General features: G+C 38.5%; 1 protein-coding gene across 4 annotated transcripts in view; it reads left to right on the forward strand.

The window, feature by feature from the left end:
• Window positions 1–26,534, forward strand: part of vti1a (vesicle transport through interaction with t-SNAREs 1A) — a 211,702-nt gene that overhangs the window by 133,897 nt on the left and 51,271 nt on the right. For 2 of the 4 annotated variants that reach the window (XM_041815451.1, XM_041815452.1), the window contains 2 exons: window positions 3,846–3,916; window positions 10,180–10,252. In XM_041815451.1, the coding sequence (XP_041671385.1) occupies window positions 3,846–3,916; window positions 10,180–10,245 (137 nt within the window). In that variant the 3' untranslated portion in view covers window positions 10,246–10,252. The remainder of the gene's footprint in view (window positions 1–3,845; window positions 3,917–10,179; window positions 10,253–26,534) is intronic. The other 2 variants (XM_041815449.1, XM_041815450.1) reach the window with 1 other exon arrangement.

Genomic DNA, 26,534 nt, shown 5'->3' on the forward strand with positions numbered 1-26,534 from the left:
TTTATCGATCCCAAAAAGTATCAATGCCTTGAATGGAAAAAAATGATACAAATTTTAAAGCCCAGGAAACTCTTGGTAGGCATTGCCATTAAGTTTAAAAGGCTGATGTGGACGGTTTTATGATCAGTAAATAATGGCATTATATTGCAATTAATCTGCTTTCATTTTTTCATTTAATCAGCGTGTAATTTTGACAGCACTAAAATCCCAATTAAGTCCTGAAACCTCAACATTCTTGCACAGTACTGTTCTCCTTCAGAAGATCACAATTGCCTTGTTTCACTCAGTCTGTGTAGTGATTGCTCAGTACTACCGCTAAGCCATCATTGAACACCTTTCCTCCGACGACTTCATCCATCTTTTTCCGCACTGCAAACCTTTCCAATAATGCACTTGCCATCAAAATAAAAAAGCCTCCGCTGCTGCAGTCCTTGTCACACTCATTTATTTTAGAAAAACACACAGCATCCTGACAGAGATGGATAGATGTGCTTATTTGTCTCTTTAACAGAAGATTTCCGCTACAACTCCCTTCCTGTTTATCCCTTGTTCTCTCTCGGATGGCGACGGGGGAGGGCTTGTATTTTTATGGTTATTAATACCTGCACTCAGTCTTTTAATCTGCCCTATTTGTCACATGTGACTGTCTGACTGCACTGTTTAATCTGGGTATCCTTCAATCTGTCTCGTCCCAGATTAGAAATTAATGAAGGCAGGAAGAGACACATTTGAGTCAGTTACAGTGTGAGGAGGGGAAAAAGGGATGGGATGAATGGGAGATGAGTGTCGTTCATTTGACAGTGCTTTCACTTTTTTTTCTACTTTTCCCTGTTCCCCTTTCCTTGTCTATCTCTTTCTCTCCATTTCTCTCTCTCTCTCTCTCTCTCTTGTTTTGCTGCCAGATGTAGCCCATTTTTGCTCTGCCTCCCCCCAAACAGGCGCTCAGCACGTGGGCCCTTTGGTGTGCGGCACCTGTGTAGTGTAATACAGTCAGCAACTGCGTTGTTTATTCCAGATTTGTTTGGTGCGCTTGAAAGCCTGTCTTTGATCCATGCAAAGATTCTTCACTTCTTTTCCTTTTTTTCCCTGATTCATCGTCTGCCTCCCTCATTTTTAAACAATAATGCTGTACCAGTATGGTTACATTGATGGCAGCACTGTTTTTATTTTTTAGTCAAGGGGGGTGGCTTATTTGGCTCATCTGTTTTTTGCTGTCTTTTGTCATCCTCAACCCAAGGGACGGGAAAATGACAGTGACCACTGACAAGCTTGTCAGGTGCCTTGTCGGGGATGTTTTATAACTGCACGTTAATGTGTTTACATCAACAACTGACGAGAGGCATTTAAAAAAGGATGGCTTAATGAATATTACATTGGCTGAGTGGACCCCACTGACAGGCTGGATGCTGGGGTATTGTTGCCTACTACTTCAAAACTATTTACCACAGCATTTCACGGAGGAAAAAAACTTCCTACTGAATAAACATTTAAACATCTGACCATCGTAAAATATTTTTCTCTATTAAAATCAAATCTTATCATTTTTTTCCATTTCACAGGATTCCTGCATTGTTTAGACATACCTGAGGAAGACAGAGGATAGGTGTATCTCATTTGTTTCTAGTGTACTTTCTATACAAAACAAATGTATTTCACTGCTTAGTGCAAGGTGAGGCAGTGATATGATGATGCTATATCCTCGGTACACAATAAAAATAGTCATTATTATAACTCTATTTATAAAGCACTTTCCCAAACAGAGTTACAAAATACTTCACAGCATAATAAATAGGCAAGATTAAAGCTGAATTACAGCAGCAGAACTTCAATAAAATTACCAAAACAATCAGTCAAGAAGATAAAGGTAAATAAAATGCAATAATTTAAGAATTCAGACCCCCAAAATTGAAAAAAAAAGTTCAAACCACTTAGATCCAGTTAAAATTCAGTCAGACCAAGTGAAAGCCCCCCCAGAAGGCTCGATTGGACAGGAGACCAGTTTGCAGACCCTTGGCTGAGGACTTAAGGGGGGAGGAGATCAGTAATGTAGGGCTAAGACCACAAAGTGCATTAAATGTGATCATTAAAATTTTAAAATCAATTCTAAAATGAACTGTTAGCCAATGAGGGGGGCTGAAATACAAGTAATATGGTCTCTCTTTCTTTTTTTGATGAGGAGTATAGCTGTTGCATTCGGGACTCGCCATAATTTATGCAGATTATGTTAAGACAGGCAGGAGTACAGAGAATTGCAGTTGAAATGAAGGCGTGTATTATAGTTTCGAGTTGGTTTCTGGGAAGCAAATTTTGAACATTTTCCTGAGTTGATAAAAACATGACTGTACAAAGTGTATCCACTTTGAGATTATTGTCAAAAATCACTGTAAGATTCCTGCAACTGGGGGAAATGTTAGATCATAGAGAACATAGCTGGGGTATAGCCATGGTTGATATTTAGACCTGCCCATGCTTTCGTGAAATGTAATAGCACTATGCTACAGTAATAGACTGCACACTCTAAAACCAAACCAGCTGAAAATACTCAACATTTTTGTTGAAACTGATTATGTCAATGTTTTTAAGTAGTGGAAATAAATGCTGTGAGTAATCATCACTCAGACATTTATGTTGGGTTAACTTGACTTTTGAAGTTAAACTACACTGTGGAAACTTTACTACACTTTAAAATTCTGTTTGTATCCTACTCAAAATAACATGTTTAAGTCCTTTTCATTCTTCATCCACTGTAATTTCCCCTTAGTTCTATCACATACTTTAATGTTGAAAATTTGTGCCTCTCAAAGCGGACCAACTTAAGTGACTTTAAGTGAAAACTCCTCTTCTGTGATGTTCAGCATTCACTGTATAGTTGCTCCCCACAGGCAGGACTTCTCTAACTGAGTCAGTAACTTCACTCAGGGTGCAAAAGTGTCTAATGTTCAAAGGCATTCTGGGAAAACTCTGCAGATTAAGTTAACACAACACATTTTTTAACAACCTTACACTGTTTGGTCTTACATTGGGGTGTTTTCTAAAGTAAAACTGTAACATGCACAGCTTGTAGTGATATGATCCATGGACCATAACCATACTAGACACAGTCCTGTGTTCATAACATATACAACCTTCGGGATCAAACAGTGAACAATAAATACTTAAAGCCTACTTTACCTGATTTAAAGAAAACAAAACATTACTTTACCATATTAGATGCTATCTTATGATGATTTGTATTATTTTCAAATGATTATCTCAGTGAGAGAGAGGAAAAGAGAGTGCACATGTGCCAGTGTGCACAAAAGGAAAGGAAACACAAAACTTACTCTCTTGATATTGATCCAGTGCCCCTATAATAAATAATAATTTTTCTTATTGTGTTTTTTAGACTCTCTTAAAGAGGTATTTTTCAAAAGGATTGAATGAAACAAGTGAAGAGGAATCTGCACATCTGCAAGTGCTTTGGTCTGGCCCACATCTTGCACAATATTAGTTTTAATCATGTGATGGTGACACCATACTGCCCAGTCATCATAAGTTTGCACAGTTTTCCAGCTGCTTGCCATGATTTGATCCCTCTACATTGTTTTTGCATTTTCTTAACAAAATTGCCTTAAATTAAATGTTAAGCATACATGATAAACATGAAAACAAATTGTTAGCGACCATACTTATCAATGATGGTTTTACAAGGTTTAGAATATTACTGCACATATACAACTGAAGCTGTTTGTCTTCTTCCTGTCTCTATTTTTTTATGATCAGTTTCAACATTTTCACATTTTGTTTTCCTAACTGTCAGACGTACCTCTTCTCATGCTGTATCTCTCCATCTGTGTCTCTTCCAGAACAAGTGGGTCAAGAGATTCTTGCCAACCTGCACAGCGACCGTGAGAAGATCCAGAGAGCCAGAGAAAGGGTGGGTACATCCAAATGCCACCTGCACACACTCATCTGTCTATTCTAACAAGTGTTTGTGAGACCATAAAGGTGTTACAGCTGGTTAGCAACGACGACAACATTCGCCACCTTCTGTTTGGTCTGCCAAGTAAACATACAAAAACAGGACTACACACTTGGGCATTAGAATTGTGTATGTATGGTAGTTAAAAAGTGTGATTATTCATAGTTTAACATCACAGATTTTTAGCCATAAATAGGAGTGGAAACCCAAATCCCTGCAGCAATGTTATCTTGTAATGTATTTACTCATTTGCATACACAAGGCATCTTAAAGGGTAAGAAATTAATTTCAGTAAACATTCATAATGTGGTCAACAAAGTCTCTAAACTGTTTGGATTTTGGTTTGATTGAGGCTTGATAGACAAGGCAATGCAAGTTTATTTATAAATTGTCATTTACAAATAGAGACTCTAAGGGCCTTCAGAGAGTAAAAGTTTAAAAATTGTCCCTAAACTCCCTCTATATGTTTGAAAAAGATGCTTTAAATGGTTTAGGTTCAGGTTATTTGCAGCGGGGCAGAATGAGGGGTGCAATGATTCGCTGGGGCTTCTTAGCAAAATCCGTCCCCCTATTGCAACAATGATAAATACACTAACTGCTTTAGCATCTTCACTTGTTCTGTTTGATCTAGTCCTAGTTTCCTAGTTTTTCTCTCCTGCATGTACAGTGCCTATAGAAAATACTGACCACCTTGGATGTTTCACCCTTTTATTGATTTTATAAATCAGTCATGGTCAATATAATTTGACTTTATTGAAAAAAATTGTCTACAGATTTCTACGAAGTAATGTCAATTAATTGAAAACATTTGATGTGAAATAAGTTACTGTGTAAATATTCACCCCCCTTAAAGTGACAGACCTAATTCATCAGAGGTCTAGCCAGTTGGTGCTAGTAGTCTCACAGTTAGTGAAATGGGGATCCCCTGAGTGCAATGAATGTGTCTTGAGTGATTGTAGTATAAAGACACCTGTGTCTGGAAGGCCCAGTCACTGCTTAACCAGTATCCCTGGCTACCATTACACCATGACAACAAAAGGACACTCCAAGCAACTCAGAGAAATGGTTATTGAGAAGTATAAGTTGGGGGATGGATACAAAAAAACTCCCAGAGTTCAGTTAAATCCATCATTAAGAAATGGAAGAGAGATAGCACATGTGTAAATCTGCCTGTCCTCACAAACTGAGTGACCATGCAAGAAGGAGACTAGTGAGAGAGACCACCAAGACACCAATGACTACTCTGAAGGAGTTACAAGCTTCAGCAGCTGAGATGGAGAGGCTTTGCGTACAACAACTGTTGCCCATGTTCTTCACCAGTCAAAGCTTTATGAGAGTGGCAAAGAGAGCCACTGTTGAACAAAAAAACTCAAATGAAATCCTGACTAGAGTTTGCCAAAAGGCATGTGGGAGACTCCATGGTCAAGAGGAAGAAAGTTCTTTGGTCTGAGGAGAGACCAAAATGGTGCTTTTTAGCCATCAGACAAGATGCTGTGTTTGGAGGACACCACAAACACACCATCCCCGCTGTGAAGCACGGCAGTAGCAGCATCATGCTGTGGGGATGCTTCCTGATGGACTTGAAAAAGTCTGTTCATGCCCAATCCCCATCCAACCTTACAGACCTTGAGCAGCTGTACAAAGATGAATGAGTGTGTAAGAAAGTGTAGTGTCCAAATGTGCAATCTGATTGAGACCTTTCCACACAGACTCAGTGCTGTGATTGCAGCCAAAGTTGCATCTAACTAAACTCTGACTTAAAGGGGTGGATATTTATGTAGTATATTTTACATATTTGTATTAAATTGGCATTACTTTGTAGAAGTCTGTTTTCACTTTGACATTAATGAGCTTTTAAGTCATTTCTTTGTCAAAAAAAATAAAAAATTATATATATATATATATATATATATATATATATATATATATATATATATATATATATTGGCCATGGTTGATTTTATAAAATCCAAGGGTGTTAAAACATTTTTATAGACACTCTATTTTATTGCATTATTGATTATAAGATTCCAAAGTATTACAATGGACGTTTATGACATTTAGAAAAATACACTTTTTTATGGGCCCACGTTGTTGGTAAATTTCAACCTGTCTACACCTATTTTCTTCCTCTCACCTGAATGCTGTTTCTCATGCCAGCTGCCATCCCTCCTCACCTCCTCTCCTTCACTCCTCAGCCCTCTTTTCCACTTTCCCTCAAAGAATCCCCCCTCGATCTTGAACACTGCCCCTCCTTACACCATGCTAGCCAAACAGACAGGTAGGCAGACACAGAAAAAGACCAAACACAGGAAGGGGGCCCGGTCTTGACGGCACCTGAACGCAGAATGCTTAAAGACCACAACATGGCAGAGGGCCTCGCTCGGGCGATTTCAAAGGAAAATCAAACGTCTCCTTTCAAAACGGTCTGCAGTGTCTACTGAGAGTACCTGCTCTCTCTTTCTTTTGCTTTCTCTCTCTCCCCCTGTCTTCCCATGAGTCTTCTTTACTGAACCCCCCCACTACATGTACACACACATATACACACACTAAGAGGGCTTTAAAGGCAGTTTGTGGGGCAAAAGGAAAGCAGATCAAGATGGAAAGACACAGGATGGAAGGGCTGGTTAACAACTCTTTATGCATTAAAGAGATGTGAGCTGAAAGAGGTTTGGTTTTAGCATAGATTCCAGTACATGAATGTAAAAACTCACAAAAATGTACACACAGGCACACAAAGCTCTGTACTCAGCAGGGGGTGTGGCCTTTTGTTTTCCTTTTATGGTACAAATAGAAGTCAATGGAAGGTTTCAACACTGGGTCAAAGCAACCTGCCGCTGACTGAACCTCTGAGAGATCGAAGAATGTTACACTTCTCCTGGATAGTTCACAAACACCAAGGTTGCAGAGGGGAAGTAGTTAGTATTAGTTCACTAAATTTAGTACTTAATGTCCTTAGAAAACAATAAATAAGATTTAAATTTTGAATATCAGAATTTTTGTTATGCTAATGTTGTTAGCATTAGCCGTGTTCTTGTTGTTTTCGTCCATGTTGCATGTCACATATATGGACAGAATTGGACAACTTTTTTTAATCATGTTGCTTCCTAACCACTAAGAAACCACGAAAACAATAAAAAATAGCAATCCAGATTAAGATGGGACCATATTCCATCTAAAAAACAACTTAATAACTCATTAGCTTTCATCATATCGTCAATTGTATATATTTGAGCTCATGAGGTGAAACTAACTTTTTATTATTATTATTATTTTTATTTTTTGTCATATAAAATTTATTCTGTAGCTCTTTGCTCAAAGCTTCCCTGTTATTTTCACGTCCACATAAGGTCTTTAACTTCAAAGAAACTCCAAAGACTGTATTAAATGTGGACATAGTCTCAGTGACATCACTTGCTGGTCTCTGAAGAAGCCTTTTGAAACCAAACAATGTGGATAATGTAAATACATTCTCAAACTGAAGACTTATTTATGCTTCTGCATTCTATATACGTTGTGTAGCCTTGAACCTTCTGCAGACCTAAAAACGTAGGCCAACATGCTACATGTGCATCAAAAATGTAAAATCTCAATTTCAAAAAAGTTGGGCCACGTAGTAAAATGTAAATAAAAACAGACTCAATGATACGCAAATCTTAAAAACTCATATTTTATTCACAGCAGAACATAAAAAACATATCAGATGTTGAAATTGAGACTTTTTTAAAGTTGAATTGAATTGAAAAATTTTTCCCATTTCATGGAAAATATTAGCTCATTTTGAATTGAAGGCATCAACACAACTTTAAAATGTAGAGATGGGGCAAAACATGGCAGAAAAAGTAAGTGGTACCAATACAAACAGCTGGAGGAGCATTTTGATGGGCAGAAATTTACCAGTATGCAAGAATTGCGTCTATAAATTGTGAAAAAAGACAATTTTTAATATATTTAGTATTACATAATAATTTTAAATTCACCAAACATTTAATATTAAATGATGATATTTAATTTTCCTTCTCTTCTCTGACTAGAAGAACTATAATAAAAGGAGCAGGTATTTTAGTTTTGTAAACTCTGGGCGTGAGGCCGGCTGAATGGTGGATATATAGGGTGGTTTTACTTAAATGACTGTTATTTTTAGCGGCATTAATTGTCAACACCTGCTCATTTGTGCGCTTTGATTGGTCAGATACGCATGTTTCATAACTCGTATGTGGACGTTGTCATTGGATGATTTCTACATCCAAAGTTGTGCTTGTTTCCACACAGCTTTGATAAATGAGGGCCACTAAACTCAGTGACAAGAGGTAAAAACACAAGACTTTGGCTTCTATGTGGATTGTTTCCTTTCTTTTAAAACAGTCTTTAACTTGAGTGTATATTAACAATTTTAAAGTTCCTGAATTGTTGTTTTTGTGGTTTTCTGTTATTTCAGAGCACAGACATATCAAAGTGAAAGCCTGCAAACTTTCCCTAAAACATAAACATTTTTGCACTTTTTCTGGGGTTAAACATCTTCCTTTTTCTTTACTGTATTACACTAGATTTAAAGTAAAGGAATCAAATAAATATATAGTTTTAATGCAAATAAGTTTAATTTTTAAGCACTGCATGAAAGGAAATGCATCCTTTAATCATGCAGTGCTACCAAGGGTACCTTTCAAGTGTTTTCTTTATGAGCTATACATTAAAAACATCTTCTAGTTCCTAGTTCTCAGGCAGACAATGATAATTTTAGACTCTCAGCAGCACTAAAATGTCAGTAGGTTTCCATTCTAGGTTAAAGAGAAAATCATGATGCTGTGAGAGGCTGTGGAGAGAGAAAGAGGAGTGGAAAGAAGGAATGATTCAGAGATGTATTTTGGGAGAAAGTGTGAAGTATCAGGGGGGACAGATCTGTGGGTAGAAGCAGACATCAGGCAACTGCAGGACTTGTTGTCTTTGCCAGAGGGCCCAAACCCCAGGTCCCCCACCTCCTACCATGTACCACATGCATCCTTGGCTCTTGAAACCTGCAATCGCACCAACCTAGGCTGCCAGAGGGGAAGGAAGGAAGGATGGAAGAAGAGGAAGAAAGTAGGAGTAAAGGAGGGGAGGGAAGAGAGGGTGAGAGACGACTGCAGGATGAGCCAGAACAAACAGGAAAAAGGAGTGATGCTGGAACTGCTTTAGAGGGGAGGAAAGTTGAAATAAAGACGTGAAAATTATAAATAGACTACAAATCAGTGATGAAAACTTACTGAGTTAAAGTGACTTTATTAGTAAGGCAGTTATTATCTGAGAGAGACATGAGGATGACTGACTCCCTGCTGACTCGAGAGAGAAACTCTGCAAAGATTCTTCCACACGCTCCCTCATCATCCAAAGATATGCGACCACAGGTAGACGTTAGTGGCAGCTCACTCTGCGCCGTGTCAGCAGTTTCTTACAGTCACACTCGCACCTTGTTTGCAACATCTCTGCCAGTTCCTTTCCCCAGTGAAAGTCCCCACAGCTGATAAGAGGATGGAAGAAAAAAACATTTCATGACCCCAGACAGTAAAAAAGGCAGAGACAGAGCAAAAAACGGGAAAGATGGGGAAAATGTATCCAAGGTAACAAGCCTTTAAGGACTTCCTGCTCTTATTATATATTTTGAAACTAAAGGGCAGCTAACAATCTATTCCCTTCACTATTCTAATGTTTGCATACAGCAAGATGAGTCGAAAGCTTCTGATAAAATGAGTTAGAATCTGCCTTCAGCTTCATATTCAAAGTTTTTTCAGCAAACAAAGAACAAGGGTTTTAGTAATCTAGCAGTTTTTTTAAAGAGGATTTGGAGGGAGAGTTGTCTCTCGACAGGTGAACTAGTAACCTGAAGGTAAAAAAAAAAGCAAAATCCTAATCAAAGGATCTTTGGCTCTTGTTTCCAACCAACAACTTTAGGTGGAAGGAGAAAGTGTCGAGTGTCAGAGGGCCTTCTGAAATTGCCCTTGAGCAAACTACTTTGCCTTAAGGCCTGTAGTACAAAGCTGTGCAGCACTATAGCCTTGCACAAGCTTACAGATTCAATGTTGTTATTGCAAGGACTTTAATGTTGTGAGACTTAGATACAGAATTAGTTGTTAGTCTTTCTTTGCTTTTTTAACTGTGTGATGAGTTGGTCATGTTATTTTTATGCTGTTTGATGATGTTAAGCTGATCAGACTTTCCCTTTTTTTTTTTTGTCTCCTCAGCTGAGAGAAACAGACGCCAACCTGGGCAAGAGTTCTCGCATCCTTACTGGCATGCTGAGAAGGTAAGAGGCAGGTAGGGACCCTGTTTCTGCAACTCTCTCTTTATGTATGGTGCTCTAACTGTGCTGCAAGCCTACTTCAAGTCATTACCATCAAACTTAATTTAGAATAAAATAAAAAAAAAAACCCACATTTTTCAGCAACTGCACTTGTGTTTTTTCTTTGAAAAAGACAGGTTGGACGGATTACATAAACAAATTTTGAAAAATTGATAGCGATTAAAGCCCTATGAGGATGTGAACCCATACATTTTACTTCACTCAATCTTCTGTGTTAACAAATACAATTTAGAAAATGAATATGCGACTACCTCACACTAAAAACAACTTTAATGCAACTTTATTGTGAATAAAAAGTCACTGTAAAGTCACTTTTATTGTGGGAGGTTATTTCAAGACTAGATTTTCAGGATGAAATCTTTGGCAAACTTGTTAAAAGAAAGCAAGAAGCTCATACAGAAAAATAATATTAAACGAAATAGACAGTTCTTTGCAATACACGTAATTAAAAGACCCAAGATTTAGTTTACACATCTGAAAAGGAGTGGGAAGAAGTACACATCTAGTTAATTCTACGCTCATATAAATAAATCTATTACAGACTATATGACATACAGAGCGGTTGTACATTTTTGATACAAGTTTAAACCTGTTTTCACTGACATAATAAAAGGCTCATACCTACAGTTTTGCACTTTTAATTATCTAATAATTAAAATAAAAAGTAAAGACCCAATGTTAAGATTCAAACACCTTCCTCATCTCTGTACATTTTCATCCCTCTGTTTGAAACGTGTTATGTTTGCACATATCTTAACCTCTGTGTTTAGACCAGGTGTTGTGAGGGGCTTTAGCCCTGAATGTTTTCTCAGAAGTCCTTCATCTTTAAGGCTGGTAAAATGTATTTGTTTTGAAGGATAACTGCAAGGAGAAATAGATGATAGAAAAAAACTTGATGAACCTTGCTGGTCACAACATAAAAATCTCATTCTTGCAGCCGAAAATGACCTGATCTCTAAACACCCACACTTACTACAGAGTAAAGAGAACTACTGTGCATTATACTAAATTGGAACTTTATTCTGCAATTACATAAAAATCTATATCTAGAACCACAAAACCTGCTTTCTATGTTCTTCTCCTACTGCCGCTTTTAAACTTTTATTCTTAATTCTTCTTCCTTTGTGATAGTAATTTAAAACTAAACAACTTTTGCCATTTTTAGGAGGCAAAAGTGGAAGTTATTCACTGTGTTAGTTTCAAAAGGATTAGGACCCTTGAGAACATATCAAAAATGATGATGACTTACATATAAAAAAATGATTGTGTCATATGTTCCTGAAATCGTCCAACACCTGAGTATTTGGGCTGTACCTGGGGAGTACTGGTAACAAGTTATCGTTTTTTTGTTTTCTTCAGAGCTTAAGAAATTAGGTTATCATGGGAAAATCAATGTAATTATCCAAAGATAGTATGTTAAGTACGTTTGAATCTAAAAAAAAATCAATTGTTATCACAAGAAAATGAAGTAAATTTAATATATGGATACATGTCCTCTTAGGGCTTCCATGTAAGATGAAAAAAATTCCAATCATTAAAGTTTTAACAAGAATATTTTAGTTGTTAATGCATGCAGGTTAATCAGAAAATAGTTGTTTGATATTTGACATTTTTTGAAATGTCAAATATAAAATAAAAATTGTGATTAAAGCTTTTTCAGCTACTTTTCATTCCTTTAATCTACATACATACATTAAGGGTCATGTTTGCTGTTTGAATATCTTTGGTTCTGACTGTCAGACTGTTTATAACAACATCAAAGTTACTTTTAGTCTAACTGAACAAAATAGACTATGTAAGAAAGTGACTGCCTGCTCTGGTATTTGTCTAAAGTTCCAGGGTAAACTGAGAAAGGAGTCGCCTCGTATTGCATCCTGCTGAAAAAGGCTAAAAAAGACAAGTTCACGCTCTGCATGTCTCCAGTCTTTTCTTCTCTTTGACTTTGTTTTTCACAAAAACGCACTAACAACCCATATCCAACTTGCACTCTTTGTCTTGTGAGTTTATGCACAATGCAGCCTCCAACAATCACACAAACACATTCACAGGCAAATATTTCAATAGTCTTTGTATTATCCTATGCATCTGCTATCTAACACACACACACAGCCACACACACCATAATGTCTTGTCACATCTCCATTTCATAAAGTGCCTGTGAGCCTGTTCCTGAACCGTGACGCCACGGTTTTGTTTCTCGCTCCCCTCTTTCTTGTTTTTTTTTCTCCCTGTCGCCCACTGTGGATTTTGATTAAGAGTAATATGTAAATGACACCGACTAAATGTAAAATCCCGGGGCCAGGAAGGAAGTGCCAATTGAAATAGATGCTTCAGTGCCCGTAGACAATTTGGAGGGCGTCTCACAGGGCGGCCGGCACTTACAAGAGAGGGGCGGCCTGAGAAGGGCTGTGACGCCGACTGTAACCAATATTTCTGCATATGTCTCCATTTTGTCAAGTCTGATTATGGGAAGAGAAGAACGGCGGCAGAGGGGGGGTCAGGTTTCCTGGCGTGTCAGCCAAAGCTGTCCAGAAATCATTCATCATTCCCTCCTCCCTCCCTCTTTTCTCCCCTGCACCCCCCTCTGCCGCTGAAGTAAATAACACACTTATTTCAATATTATCATATTAATGTTAAAGTTCAGCTGTCACCTAATGGGAAGACTTAATCAGACGTAGCATTTTAAGAGGCGTGCTAGCACCCCCCTTTCCCCCCTCTCTTGACGTGCCTCTCCTCCTCTGGTTAGCGTCCTGCTCAAATCAGGATTTATGAGGGCCTTCCAAAGTGGAGCCCGGCTGCGAGCCTCTACAACTACCGCCCGCCTTTCTGCTTGATGGGAGCAGCGACAACATACACCCCCTGCCTTCCTTTAACAAAAACTCAATTTTTTCTTTTCCTTTCTTCACTGTTTGAATAAAAGAGCCTGTTTTGTTGTAAGTTTGTGGACTGGAAACGTCAAATCTGAAGTCATTTATAACCAGAGATAGAGAACTGAGAGCTGAGAAGTGAGTGCAGGATGGTTCAATGATATCTCACAGCCCTCCCCCTTTAAGGCAATTTTTCCTCATTTGTTTGTTCATTTCATTATTTGCTCCCTTAGTTTTCTGCCGTTTGATTAATTGTTTATTTATGTGCCATGTCAGAGCAATTGAAGCTCCTTCACACTGTTGTTCATGTGGGGGGAGGTTGGTTCCCCCACTTGTTTGTCTCAGCTACAGAAATAGTGCATTGTTTTTTGTCTGATATAAAAATGTAAGTCTCTTAAACAAAAGGTGGGGACGTGCACTCATGTTATATTTTAATTGCTGAAATTATAACATGAAGCTTAGGCAGATGAAGACGAGGGGTTTGGGAATCCCAGGGTATGATACGATACGATACAATTAAGATGCCAACAATAAATAAGGCCAATTATAACTGTAAAATCAGAATGTAGTGATAGGTGATATACATTGTAAGGTAATCTTATGATAATACAACGTGATATATTTATTGAAGTAAATGTTTAAGACAATTATTACTGCTTTTTTAGTATTTTTCTTCTGTTCATGCATCATTTCTGAACTTCTTTTCCCCAATGTTTGACTACAACCTGCTTTCTTCTTCTTTTGTCCCACTGTCATTCCATCTTTATCATACCATATATTACATAACTATTTGAAAACTACATCAAGATACAATATGATGCAAAACAAAATGATTTGTTACATTGCAATATGATATGTTACAATAGAATATAATATTATACAGTACAATTAAAATGAAATTTGAATAAACAAAAAATTACAAACAAGATTCCATAAGAAACTATTATACATGATAAATTTCCTTAGGTGAGGTAAGGCAAGGCAAAACAAGGCAATGCAACATTATGTTATGTTGCGTTATGTTACGTTGTTTTGTATGTTGTGTTAAATGATGTACTGTAAAACGACTTAGAGTTAGGTGACGTCACATTTTGGCATGTTAGCTGACGCCATATTATGTTATGTCACATTATGTCATGTTATGTTACACCATGTTACATTACGTCGTTCTGCATCATGTTAAATAACATAATGTTACATAATATAACATTGTGTTACATTATGCCATGTTTGGTTATGTCATGTTACATTTTGTCCTGTGACTATTTGTCTTGTTATATTACGTCATATGTTGCGTCATGTTACATAACGTGATGTTGTTTTGTCATATCACATTACTTCATGTTATGCTATATCATGTTACGTTACACCAAGTTACATTATGTTATGTAGCGTTATGTAACATTATGTTGTGTTAATTATGCCATGTTATGTTATATCATGTTATGTTGTCATGTTACGTAACATTGTGTTACATTACTTCATGTTACATTACATCATGTTATGTTACCTAACATCATGTTTGGTACATCATGTGTGATATGATACAAGAGTATGGAATACGATATCATACTAATAAAAAATTGCAAACAAGATACCTTAAAAAACTCTATGATACATGATGTAATGTCATAACTTACCATGTCATGAGTTAACCATGAGTTACACAATGTTGTTATATTATGTAACATTATGTTACATTTTTTTTGTCATGTTATGTAACATCATTTTACGCTACGTCACGTTGCATAATTTCATGTTTCATTATCTCATGTTACATTTATGTTATGTAACGATAATTTTATGTTATGGCAGATCATGTAAAGTTCTGTCATATCATGTTATGTTATGTTGTGTTACATTATGTTAAGTTATACTATGTCATATTACATTTTAGAAAAACAGTTGAAATACGATAAAATGGGAAAATAACAATGAAAATATATAATTCTGAATATGAGTTAGCACCACTATGAGGGCTGGGCCAAAATTTAAATGAGAGAATATATTCTAGTATCTGGGAATATAAGGGAAACAGAGATATTTTAGTAGATGTAAGATAATCTCTTCAGATTTTCTTGGCAATTTGACTTAACTCATCTCTGTTTCATGACTTTTCTGCACATATTTTTATGTGTCATTGTATGACTGCCTTCAGATATCAATCATCCTCAAAAATCACTGTGCACAAGCACAAAGCTTTTTAAAAAATTATCCCAAATACTGCTGAGGAATTTGGACCACTTAATTAAAAAAACCCTAATTATGTAGTTGTCTCATCACTGTGTTGGAGGACAAGACGGCCTTACATGTCTGTTTTTATCACCAGGGAGAGTATACCCACTTCTTCAGACACCTTTACACCACTAGATACAACCATTATCCTGGGCCAGTTAAAGCTGAGTTATGTCACATCATGTCACATCACATCACATTATGCTAGCAGACCCAGGATAAGGAGAATATCATGATGCACTGATCTTAGGATAAGTGATGAAGGCAATCATTTAAAGATACATCAACAAATCTAGGGAGTCATGAAGGAGTGATAAGGTGAGTCAAATGGCAAGAAAATCTGAGTAGATAAGAATATTTTTGATTGTCTGAAATTCCTTGATTTCACAGTACATTGTCTTATAGACATTTTTGCTCACTCCTTACAAAGAAACCTTCTTATACATAGATTGATGCATTTGAGCTTAACTGTATTTTGAAGGTTCTTTTCACTGGGTTAGAGAAGTTAAAGAAAATTAAAGCAAATATTTTTACAGGCCAAGAGTTTGAATGATATCGAACAAAGTGATATTTTAACTCCCGTTAAATTAAATGGAGAGATTTAAATTTCATGTTGACGTGCCCTCTCTTTGGACTTGATCCTTGGTCACCAAAGAGCCCTATGCATGTGAGTGCAGTGATTTTTCACAATCCACAAACAGACTTCTTTCTTCATCATTGCTGAAGTTTCTTTAAACTGACACCTCTTCTTAAAGTGTGTTTATGGACGGGTGTATATCACCCCAGCTGAGAAACAATTAGACACTTGTTAGGCAAGCTGTCAGAGTTTAAGAAAGCCAATTAACTTAAAGACACTGTGAGTATCACTCATTGTGAGAAACATTCAGAGACACCAACATCTAAAATAGCTGTTGCTTTGTTTGAAAATGAATCTTAACAAATTTCTGACTGTGATTCTCACACTGTCAGTGAGGGTAATTAGTTTAAAACACTATTTATAGGTGCTGTTTATAATTAGACACAAACATGGCTTCTGTCTCACATCAGCTCTTTTTATCAAGTCAGTGGATGTCAGTGGTCCAGTGGTGGGCATCCAGGGCATCCTCTCTTAGTTAATTTTTAATTCAATTTTATCAAATCCTTTTGGGTTTTAATTAGATCATGACAGGAACAGTGATCCCAATGAGGAAGAAATGTAACCTTATATTATATTAATATCTATAATCATCAAATAATCCTTTTCTTCATATAGAGCGTGTTTAGAAAGACTACCAGTACTAATATACTAATGTGAAAGGATGTGTGTCTTGCAAGAGTTTAGGCAACTTGGATTTATTGCATCACTTCTTAATAGTTTTAGGTTTAGATGTTTTTAGATTAAAGATATAAGGTAAGACTATTTGGTATTTATGTAATGTAGACTTTATTTCAGCTTATTTGTCTTCATTACCCTCGGATTTGATCCCTCTCAGTAGAAGTAAGGGTATGGTAGAGAACATTTGGAAGGGCATCAGCTGACAGCGTGGATCACAGACCCCGATTAAAGAAATCAAAGATCTTTAGGGATCGTTTAGGCCTCTGTTGTCTCCATGACATTGAAACCACGGAGTCTTGTTGGTACAAACACCCCTGCTAATGTTGCGTGAGCTTTCCTGCTGCTACACTGAACATCTCAAGCATCTTACCCACCACGGTCAAAACAGTCGGGAACGGGAGGCGGCTCCAGACCCAGTTAGGACCACTGGGGCTCCTGGCAGCTTCACGGAAGGAGGGGGCACAGTGAAGGGCAATGAAGCAGGCAGGACGGGAAAGGGGGGGAGGAGGATGTATATTTTGAAGCAGAGAGGTTGTCTGCTCTCGCTGGCAGCTGATCCCACATGCAGGTGGTCGACTCAGTCGCCAGGCAGATCAAAAAGTCAAGGCCCCGGGTGGACCTCCCTTTGAAATGGGAATGGGGCCTAGATATCAGACAGAAAACATAAGCAAGCTCCCAGCCACAGAACAGCTCCATATTCATGGCCGGGACTGGCAGGAGCGACGGGCAGGGAGGATGGACAGCGCCTCAGCCTTCAGAAGAGGACTCATGCACGCTCTGGACACTGATTAAGAGATCAGCCTGGGAGCGGGGGTGAGGATGATGCAGGAGCTCACGGGTTAATGCAGGCACACTGTTACTAGGACACAAACTTCCCTTTTTTGAGACATTTCTTGACAAGCTGTCCTTATCTGAGGCCCTGGTCATGTGTATGATTTTACTCTAAAGGTTGGATGACGTTATGATGTAGCAGTACTCGATAGTCCTGACTCATCACACAATTATTGAGTCACTGTTGCTTAATTACTTTATTTTATTCTTAAAAAAACATTCCATGACAACTCCAGGTGGGCTTTATGATGCGTTTGAGGTGAAACTGACAACAAATATAGTTTTAAAAAAATTGTAATCCTAAATTTCACTCTGTAAGTGCCATTCTTCAGTTAATTGGACATCTTCGTGTATCGTATGATTGTCTTGCAATTTATACATTACTGCAAAATAGAAGAATTGTAATATAATTGTTATCATGTGCCACATATCACTTATTGTCGTGCATTGCATCATACTGTATCATGTTATACCATATTGAACCCATTGGTGTGGTGTCATGGTATGGTATGGTATTACACCCTACCATAGTAAATGGACTTGAGCTTGTATAGCGCTTTTCTAGTCATCTGACTATTCAAAGCGTATTCGGGTCACACCTGGCCAATCACACCCTTTCACTCCACATTCTCTCACTGATGGCAGAGGTTGCTATGGAGAATTAGCCATCACTATTAGCTCCATTCATTCATCCATTCATGTGCATCCATACCCTTTTACACGCCACTGACGAAGCAGTTGGAGCAAATTTGTGTCAGTTGTCTTACCCAAGGACACATCAACATGTGTCTGGGGCTAAACCTATAACCATCTGTTAGCAGGATGAACCGACTAACTACTGATCCACGGTGACCCTGTTCATGCCCTTTTGCATCGCATATCGCATCATGCAGTATCTCATTGTATCATTTCGTATTGCAATGTATCCTCAGTCGTCACATTGTATTGCATCTTATCATATCATGATGTGTTGCACTGCATCGTATATTATACCATATTGAACCCATTCTTGTGGTATGGTATGGTATGGTATTACACCCTATCGTCCCCTACTTTATAGCATATCACACCATGCTGTATTTCATTTTGCAATGTATCCTTCCTTAGTGTATAGTATTGCTTTATATTGTCCAGTCAATTATTGTTGTATCATATTATACCATATCATACTGTCTTTTTGCTTGTTTTTTTTTTTTTTTTGTGATGTGTCATATAACATTTCTTCGCATTTTATCATACAGCATAATTAGTATCATACTGTATAGTATCAAACTTGATCTCTTATCAGAGAATCATATTACATTATTTCATATCATTTCCTATCTTGGCCTTTTGTCTTTATTATCCTGTTTCGTGTTGTGCCGTATCATATCGATATTAAATATTGCATCACATCAAATCTTATCGTACCATATTGCACCGTAAAATATTGTATTGTATCTCATAGTATTGCACCATATTGTATCGTATTGCATCGCATTGTATTGCACCATATTGCACAGTATGGTATCGAATCCTATTGTATTAGATCGAATTGTATTGCTCTGGTTTATATAGTATTGCATGGCATCATAACGCACCACATTATATTGTATTGGATCATGTTGTATTGTATCACATTGTGTTGCACCATATTGTATCATATTGCATTACATGATATTGTATTGTATCACACCATATCGTATAGTATTGTATCGTATTGTATCCTATCCTATCCTAGTGTATCCTATCCTATCCTATCCTATCCTATCCTATCTTAGTGTATCGTATCGTATTGTATTGCACCATATTGTATCATATTGCATTGCATGACATTCTATGGTATCACACCATATCGTATAGTATTGTATAGTATTGTATCCTATCCTATCCTTTCCTGTCCTATCCTTTCCTTTCCTATCCTATCCTAGTGTATTGTATCGTATTGTATTGCATCATATTGCATCATACTGTATTGCACTGTATGGTATTGTTTCTAATAATGTTGTGTAGTGTCTAGTGTTGTATCGTATCTAATCTTTACATATTGTATCTTAACGTATTATATGGTTAACCTTGCAAAGCAGATGGATTCGCCCGTTTCCATGTTTTTCACTGGCGAATCCATCTTGCAAAGCTCCCATCTGAACAGATTGGGCCTTGTAAGAAAGTGACTGGAACAATCAGGAGTAAGAGGCAATGCTTTTGGGCGCAGCGAAGTCCTGACGTAAGCAAGTAGCAACAACAGACCGGTGCAATTATGGCAGAAGAGATTAGCGTGGATGCTTCTATAGCGTCAGTTTTATCTGAACTTGTCAACATTTCTTTGTTAAAAGAAGAACAGAGAACAGAGTTGAGTTCTTTTCTTTTCAAAAACGACAAAAGTCATATACTGACATGTCTACAGTCGCCATGGTTCATGTTATGCAGTTCTTTATGGAGTTTACTCATGACATCACGTGTTGTGTTCTCTTTGACCCGTAAAGATGTGACGGACAGAACGGTCATCCAATCACCGTCTGAGTCCTTTTTCCAAAGGCTCTGCCCTTTCCCAGACATCGTCTATGGGAGGTTTTCCAGATGGATGTTTCACATGGTGTGTCAGGTTATCATATAGTGACTTTTACCTGCAGTTTCCTTCCCCTATTTGATACCAAAGTTAAATGTAACAAGTTGAGATGCCTGATATGCTTTTAATTTTTTACTTATAAAACCTTTACATGCACTATGTTGTATTCTTCTTTACCCATAGGAAAATCAAAACTTTCCCCCTTTTTTCCTAAATTTCTTTGCCTTACAATTCATTGGCTTGAATTGCTTTTGGAGAAGTGAACTTTTGGTTCCCAAAGATCTTAAAGTTTTGCCTCTCCTGTATTATTGGAAAATATATACTCTCTTCCCCTATCTGTCTGTGTGGAATATTAACTACTGGGATATGTAGGTCACATAATTAATGGAATTCAACTCTACCAGTGAGCTGCGATGGGATTGGAGTCTAGGGGCACGCTTGGAGTCTTGTTATGAAGTTAAACAAAAAGATCAGATTTTTTTAATTGAAGTTGAAAGATGGGACAGATTGCAGCTTAGATGTTTGTTTCCTCACTCTTTCTCTTTATTTATTTATTCATTTTTGTTTCCATTTTTTGGGGGACAAAAAGAGCAGAGACAAAACTCCATTGCCGTGTTTTGGGGTCTTGAGAGTTTCTGCCATTCAACTGTTTAGCCGTGTACATTGTTCACATTCTTTGTTTTATCATGGTTTTCTTCATGTCCATGACAATGCGTATGTCAAATTTGCCCTAATTCAAACACTATTTTACTTTTTTATTACAGTTGAACTCATCACGGTAGCCATAGCTGTTCGTGTTTTCTGTCTCGAGAGTGGCAGATCAATCCCAGTGGATCCGGCTCTCTCTGATCTTCTCTCCATGCTGCTGCCACGATAATTCCATGTACTCTGTTTAAACACATTCCCTTTGCTTTGCAATTTGTTCAGCCTGGCATCATTGCCACCCCACTCGACCCCCTCCCTCCCCTCTCCTCTCCTCCTTTCCTCTATATTGCTGCATGCATTCCTCAGGGTCAGTCCCATCCCTGGCCTTTTCTGCCCCCTCCAGAGTAGCACTCTGCGCTTTTCATGTCCGGTCTGTTTTTTTCTCATTCTGGCAAAGGAGCAAAGTGCAAAAGCATGAATCGTTTCTGCCCCCACCGCAACCCCTAGCTAAACTTTATACATATCAAGATGAGCGCAGCTGTTGTAAGCACAGGCAGGCACAATATTGGTATGTTCAGAGGATTAAGTTAAATATGTTTGCCTGTTGTATGAAGATATTTGGTTTTAACAGTGGTAGCTGTTACTGTTTACAGAGCTACTAAAACCCACATTTTAGAGTGTTCAAACAGACCTACAGAGGCTTAGATTAACAAGCTAGAGCCATCCAAAAAGTAGAAATGTAATGCCAACTTTTGAACCCCTTGGCAATCGACCCCATCACCATCTGATATAAGGTATATGCTCCTGGGAACAGATGGTAATTCCTCCATAATTCCACTGAAGCCAGTAGTAGCATTGAATGACTTCCATTTCCTTGTGATGTTAACATCCGTATCATAAATGTCATGATTTCTTGGTCCATAACATCCTAGAGTAGCAACCATTTATTTGCTGAGTCTCAGTTCAGTTCAACAAAAATGTACACGTTACAAAGCGGCTTCAGTCTGGCTCATTCAGCATGCTAAGAATTATCCTAGACAAATCTTCATCGGAACTGACCATAGTCAGCTAAATGTTCAAAGTCTAAGATTGACTCATCAGTCTTTGGTCTCATTTGCTGGGAGGATTCCTAGAGTGAAAAGCCAAACCAGCATATGCTCCCATACCTGACCTGAACTGACTTTATATATTGGTAGCAAATCCTCTAATCATCCAATTTCCCAGACTTTCAACACATCATAAAATGATCTTTATTTAGCTTGTTGAGTAAACAAATGAACATCTGTCCAACCAATTTCAACACCAATTTCAGCACTGGATTACTTTTTAACTAATGGGACCTACTACAAAGTTTGGGAGCACTTTCCACATCCCATCTGAACAGATGAGGAGGATGGAATCTGCCTGGACACCCCCCCCAATCCCCAATCCCCAATCCCCCAATCCAATGGTTGCACTCCAGTTTTCCTAGACATGTGGGAGCTTGGCTCCACATGCTTTAATTTGGTAAACATCTGTACTGTAAAGGCTTGCACCGAATCGGTATGAGACAAATACATATACCTTTACTACCCTAGTCATATCTGAAGCATATTGGATAGTTTGGAAATATAAAATCTGACAGACTTGTGGCTCAAGTTGAAATGTTTGATCTATCATGGATTGTCAGCTGCGCTTTCATCAAGATATCTGTTTATAGAGATAAGTAAATCACCATTACGTTACCACTGATGGGAGCTGATATGTCACTAGCAGAGACAACTTTCCACATCCTTTTTTTTCTGTCCTCATGGACTGTTTCTCACGTATACCCTAAAGCCTGCTGATACCAAACCATCCAATATAGCAGACTATATACTAAAGCAGAAACTATATTTCTATGTAGAATCTGTAAGAGATCATCTCATGCTGAAGACAACAGTTGCATCTGATTGTTACTAAATTCAGGCTAAAGCAAATGAATATCTTTCATATTTTTAATCGTAAATATCTTTTTGTATTAAATGTCATATCCCAGCTTCCTTTCTTAAAATTTTTTGGACTTTTTTGAATTGGTGCCATTCATACAAGCCCAATAGAATCCACTGAAACTCCCTGTTCATTAGCATAACAATGCGTTTTAAGTTCCAGAGGTTGAAATACTATGCAAGGCATTGTACTACTGTTTTATTTCTACCAACTTATTTTACTTTTCTGGTTTTGAATGTCAGATAAGAGTCTTGCTTGGAGATAGGAGATACTTTTTAAGTTTCCAGTGTGTTTCTCTATGTGTGTTGGTCTTTGTGTGTGCTGCTACAGGCTGCTGCTGGGACAATGACAGGGTGCGCCTCAGCCTCATTACTCACTGCTCCTGAGCCAAACAAGCACCACTGCCACCTCCCTCTCTCTTTTCCTCTTCCTCTTTCTCTCTCGCTCTCCCTCCTGCTTCATCTCTGTCTTTTTCTCTCTTCCTCCACCTCGCCCATTAGAGAGTGCTGATGGGACGTTTTCTGCAGAAAGAAAAGAAGATACACATGCACAAGCCTGGGCTGTAGAGGAAGGGGTTGTTGACAAGGGCAAAGACGTGTTGTTGTTTTATATAAGGGATGCATTTGTCTGGTGAGGATTGACTCGCTTAACTGGCTGCCAAAGCCCCCTTTTCTCCCTACATATCTCCCTCTCTCTATTATCCAACCCATAGCAGGCTTCTGTTTTTCATGATAGGTCAGGACATGGTTGAATTCTAATTATTCAAAATGTGGTGGTGAAGAAATTCTTTCTACTTTTCAGAGCTAAAATGTCAGAGTTGGAGACAGACAGCTAGCTTTAAAGTTAGTAATTCCTTTTAAGGCAGATGACATTCGCAATCAAAGCAGAACAAGCTAAAACTACAGTCATGTCTTGAGTGAAGCTGCTAATTCAGCACAACTAGCTGTCACCAAGTCCCAGGAATGGGCATCAAGGCTGAACTCCAGCATTCAAACAACACCAACTCTTTGCAACATCACTTCTGGGGTCAACCAATGAGGACATTGAGGTGATGCATCGTTCGACCTCGTTTATACCATCCTAGTTGATAGAGCCCCCCTCCCTCCCTCCTTTAACCCTGACAGACTGTCGTTCTGACGAGATGACTGGAGATCAGTGGCGCTCTCATCCCTTGAAGTGGCTCCAGGTGTCACTCCAAGGGTACCCGCCCTGTTTGATCTGCCGTCGTGCGCCTGTCGAGGCCGCGGCACCCTCTGATTTCCCGGTCAGAGGGGAAAGAGGCTCTCCTGTCCAAAAGTTCCACCGCTACTTTTGAGTGACAGCAAGGGAGATGGATCGACGGCTGGATTTTAGCTTTGGGAATGGACTGTTTCTTGTTGTTTTTTTCTAGCTAGCCGTTTAGCAGCTATAAGGAACCCTCTCGTACATCCTCTCTGGGGAGCATTGTAAAGAGGTGATTATGATTTGATATGCCAGGTCCCTGCAGTCCAAACAACAGAAAAGGAAACAAACATTAGATGAAACCAAACCATTTTCACTGATCATGCTGTGGGCCTCGTCTTAAGAAGAAGAAAAAAACATCCTCTCAAACATCTTCAGAGTCCGTCCAAAGGAGGTCCCTGTCTTCACTGAAGAGCTGCACAAACAATAAGGAAAGATGAAACAAAATGGAGGAATGGAGGTATATATATCTTTCCAGCAAGCACAGATGCCTGCATCCTTCCTCCCTTTCATTTTATTATATCCGTTACATTTTTCCCCCACCTACTGTGAGCTTCTGTAGAAATTACAGGTGAGATCTCAGTCTGTGGCAGGGCCTGCCTTTCGTCTAGAGGGAGCAGGGGGAAGGAGGGTGGTGTCGGTGGGTGGGGGGGAAGACAGAGAAGGAGAGGAAGAAGAGATTCATGCTTTGCAGTACTGCTGTGTTGTTTGTGGCACTCTTCCCTTTGTGTGTCTGGCGATAACTTATTCAGCACAGGGCCATTCATCCAGGGGTTGAGCGCGGGCGTCCGTCAAGACGGAAAATAATGAGGCGACAGCAGCGCAGAGGATAGCTTTCTCCCTCTGACTAGGTCGCCCCCCCCTTCCCTGCTTCTTCCCCTTTTCCTTCTCTGTCTCCTCCTCCTTCTAGCCTCCCATTATCAGCCGATTTAAATAGATAATAGGGGGCCTTCTTCAGGACATTTTGAAGCAATTAGAACCTATCACATTGTCTCTTATCTGACTGTTGTTCCCTCCCTGTGAGCTATTGTGCATACTTCTGGGCAAACTATGCAACAGCTGCCTGGAATATTCAGATGCCCGTATTTCAAACTGAAAAAGGCGGTTTTGTTTCCGCGATAAACTCCGCTCTCAAGCGCGCATGTCAGGCACCATTCCATCTTTAGCCATGCCAGGACATGGGATCCCTGTGCCATGATAACTTGCTCTGAGGCTGTGTTGCTTGCCAGAATAAAGTGGCTCCTGCCCAAACACTTGCACTGTACATACCTTCCTTGCACTTTAAGTCAGCTCTCATTTAGTTCTCACTCTCACCATCTTTGTACAGTCCATTTCTTTGGCTTCTTCTGCTCATAATAGTGGAAAGGGAAGACCTCAGCCCCATGTGCAATTGGGCATAAGGTTCTGGATTGCTACTGTGTGTAGTTTTATTCCTAACAAAGATGTCTAAGTAGTTTTTCAAAACAGCGATAGTCTTTAAAAGAAGTCAGCTGTCTGAGTTGTGTTTGCATCAGGAGGGATGGTTTAGTATAGTTTTTGCTGTTGTTGTTGATGCCCCTCAGATCTTTCTTTGGCAGGGTGCAGGAGCGTGAAATATTTACAAATGCTCAATCTTGACTGCTGTTTTTTTTTCTTCTTTTAATATTTCTTCTTACCCATCAATCATTTACTGCACCATTGTATTTCTGTATCTCATCCTAAAAGACCCCCAGGATGGTGCAATCAAACAAAGGCGATACAGTGTTGCCATGATGTTGATGCCATGAAAGATCCCCTTTATCATGACGGGCAAAACTATCAAAATGGGGCCACTTTTTTTTTCCAAAGAAGTGAAAAGGTTAGGCTAGGCAGTTGTTGGCATCAGGAGCCTTATTCAAAATCCTTAAATTGTGCTTTGTTCTCTTTCTGAGCAAAAGCTTCTAACCTTGAGTGATTTTTACTAACCAGAAGAATAGAACTTATTTGTTTCCATCCCAAAAACTGTAGAAAGGACAGATCCCATCACCCAACCCGTCCCTCGCCTAGTTTGGAGGTGCTTTATGTGAAAGGCATTCCATGGCATACAAAATCTAACAATAATGACAAGAACTGTAGGAAAAAAAGCTTTGAATGTTTCCTATTTGCCAAATCAAAACACACAGTAGTCTGCTACTACATAAAAAGTCAGTCATACTCTTTTTAAAGTCCTTTTTATGAAAATTCCTAGTCAGTCTCAGCACTCAAGGGACTTCAACAAAAACAGATTAAAAAGGGAAGTCAAAGTGCAAAACAAAATTGTGCCTTTGGTCTATTCCAGATCAATAGTTTCATAAGTAAATTGCTTTAGATTGTGAAATACGTTTTTAATTCTTGAATCTTCTACATCCATGTATTGTGAAAACTATCAGCTCTGAAGATTAATATCCTCTATATCGTTTTCTACTGTCTGTTTCTACATGTTAGATTAAGTTTGGTATCTGGGCACATCAGGTGAATGTAGGTTAGAATAAGAACAATAAGACACTACATGGACAAAAGTATTCTGCCACCGGACTGTAATGACGTTGTATTTATATATCCCCCTTTGGAGCTATAACGGGCTCCACCCTTCTTGGAAGGCCTTCCAC

This window comes from Cheilinus undulatus, linkage group 20, assembly GCF_018320785.1.
Source record: "Cheilinus undulatus linkage group 20, ASM1832078v1, whole genome shotgun sequence".
NCBI classification, from domain to species: domain Eukaryota; kingdom Metazoa; phylum Chordata; class Actinopteri; order Labriformes; family Labridae; genus Cheilinus; species Cheilinus undulatus.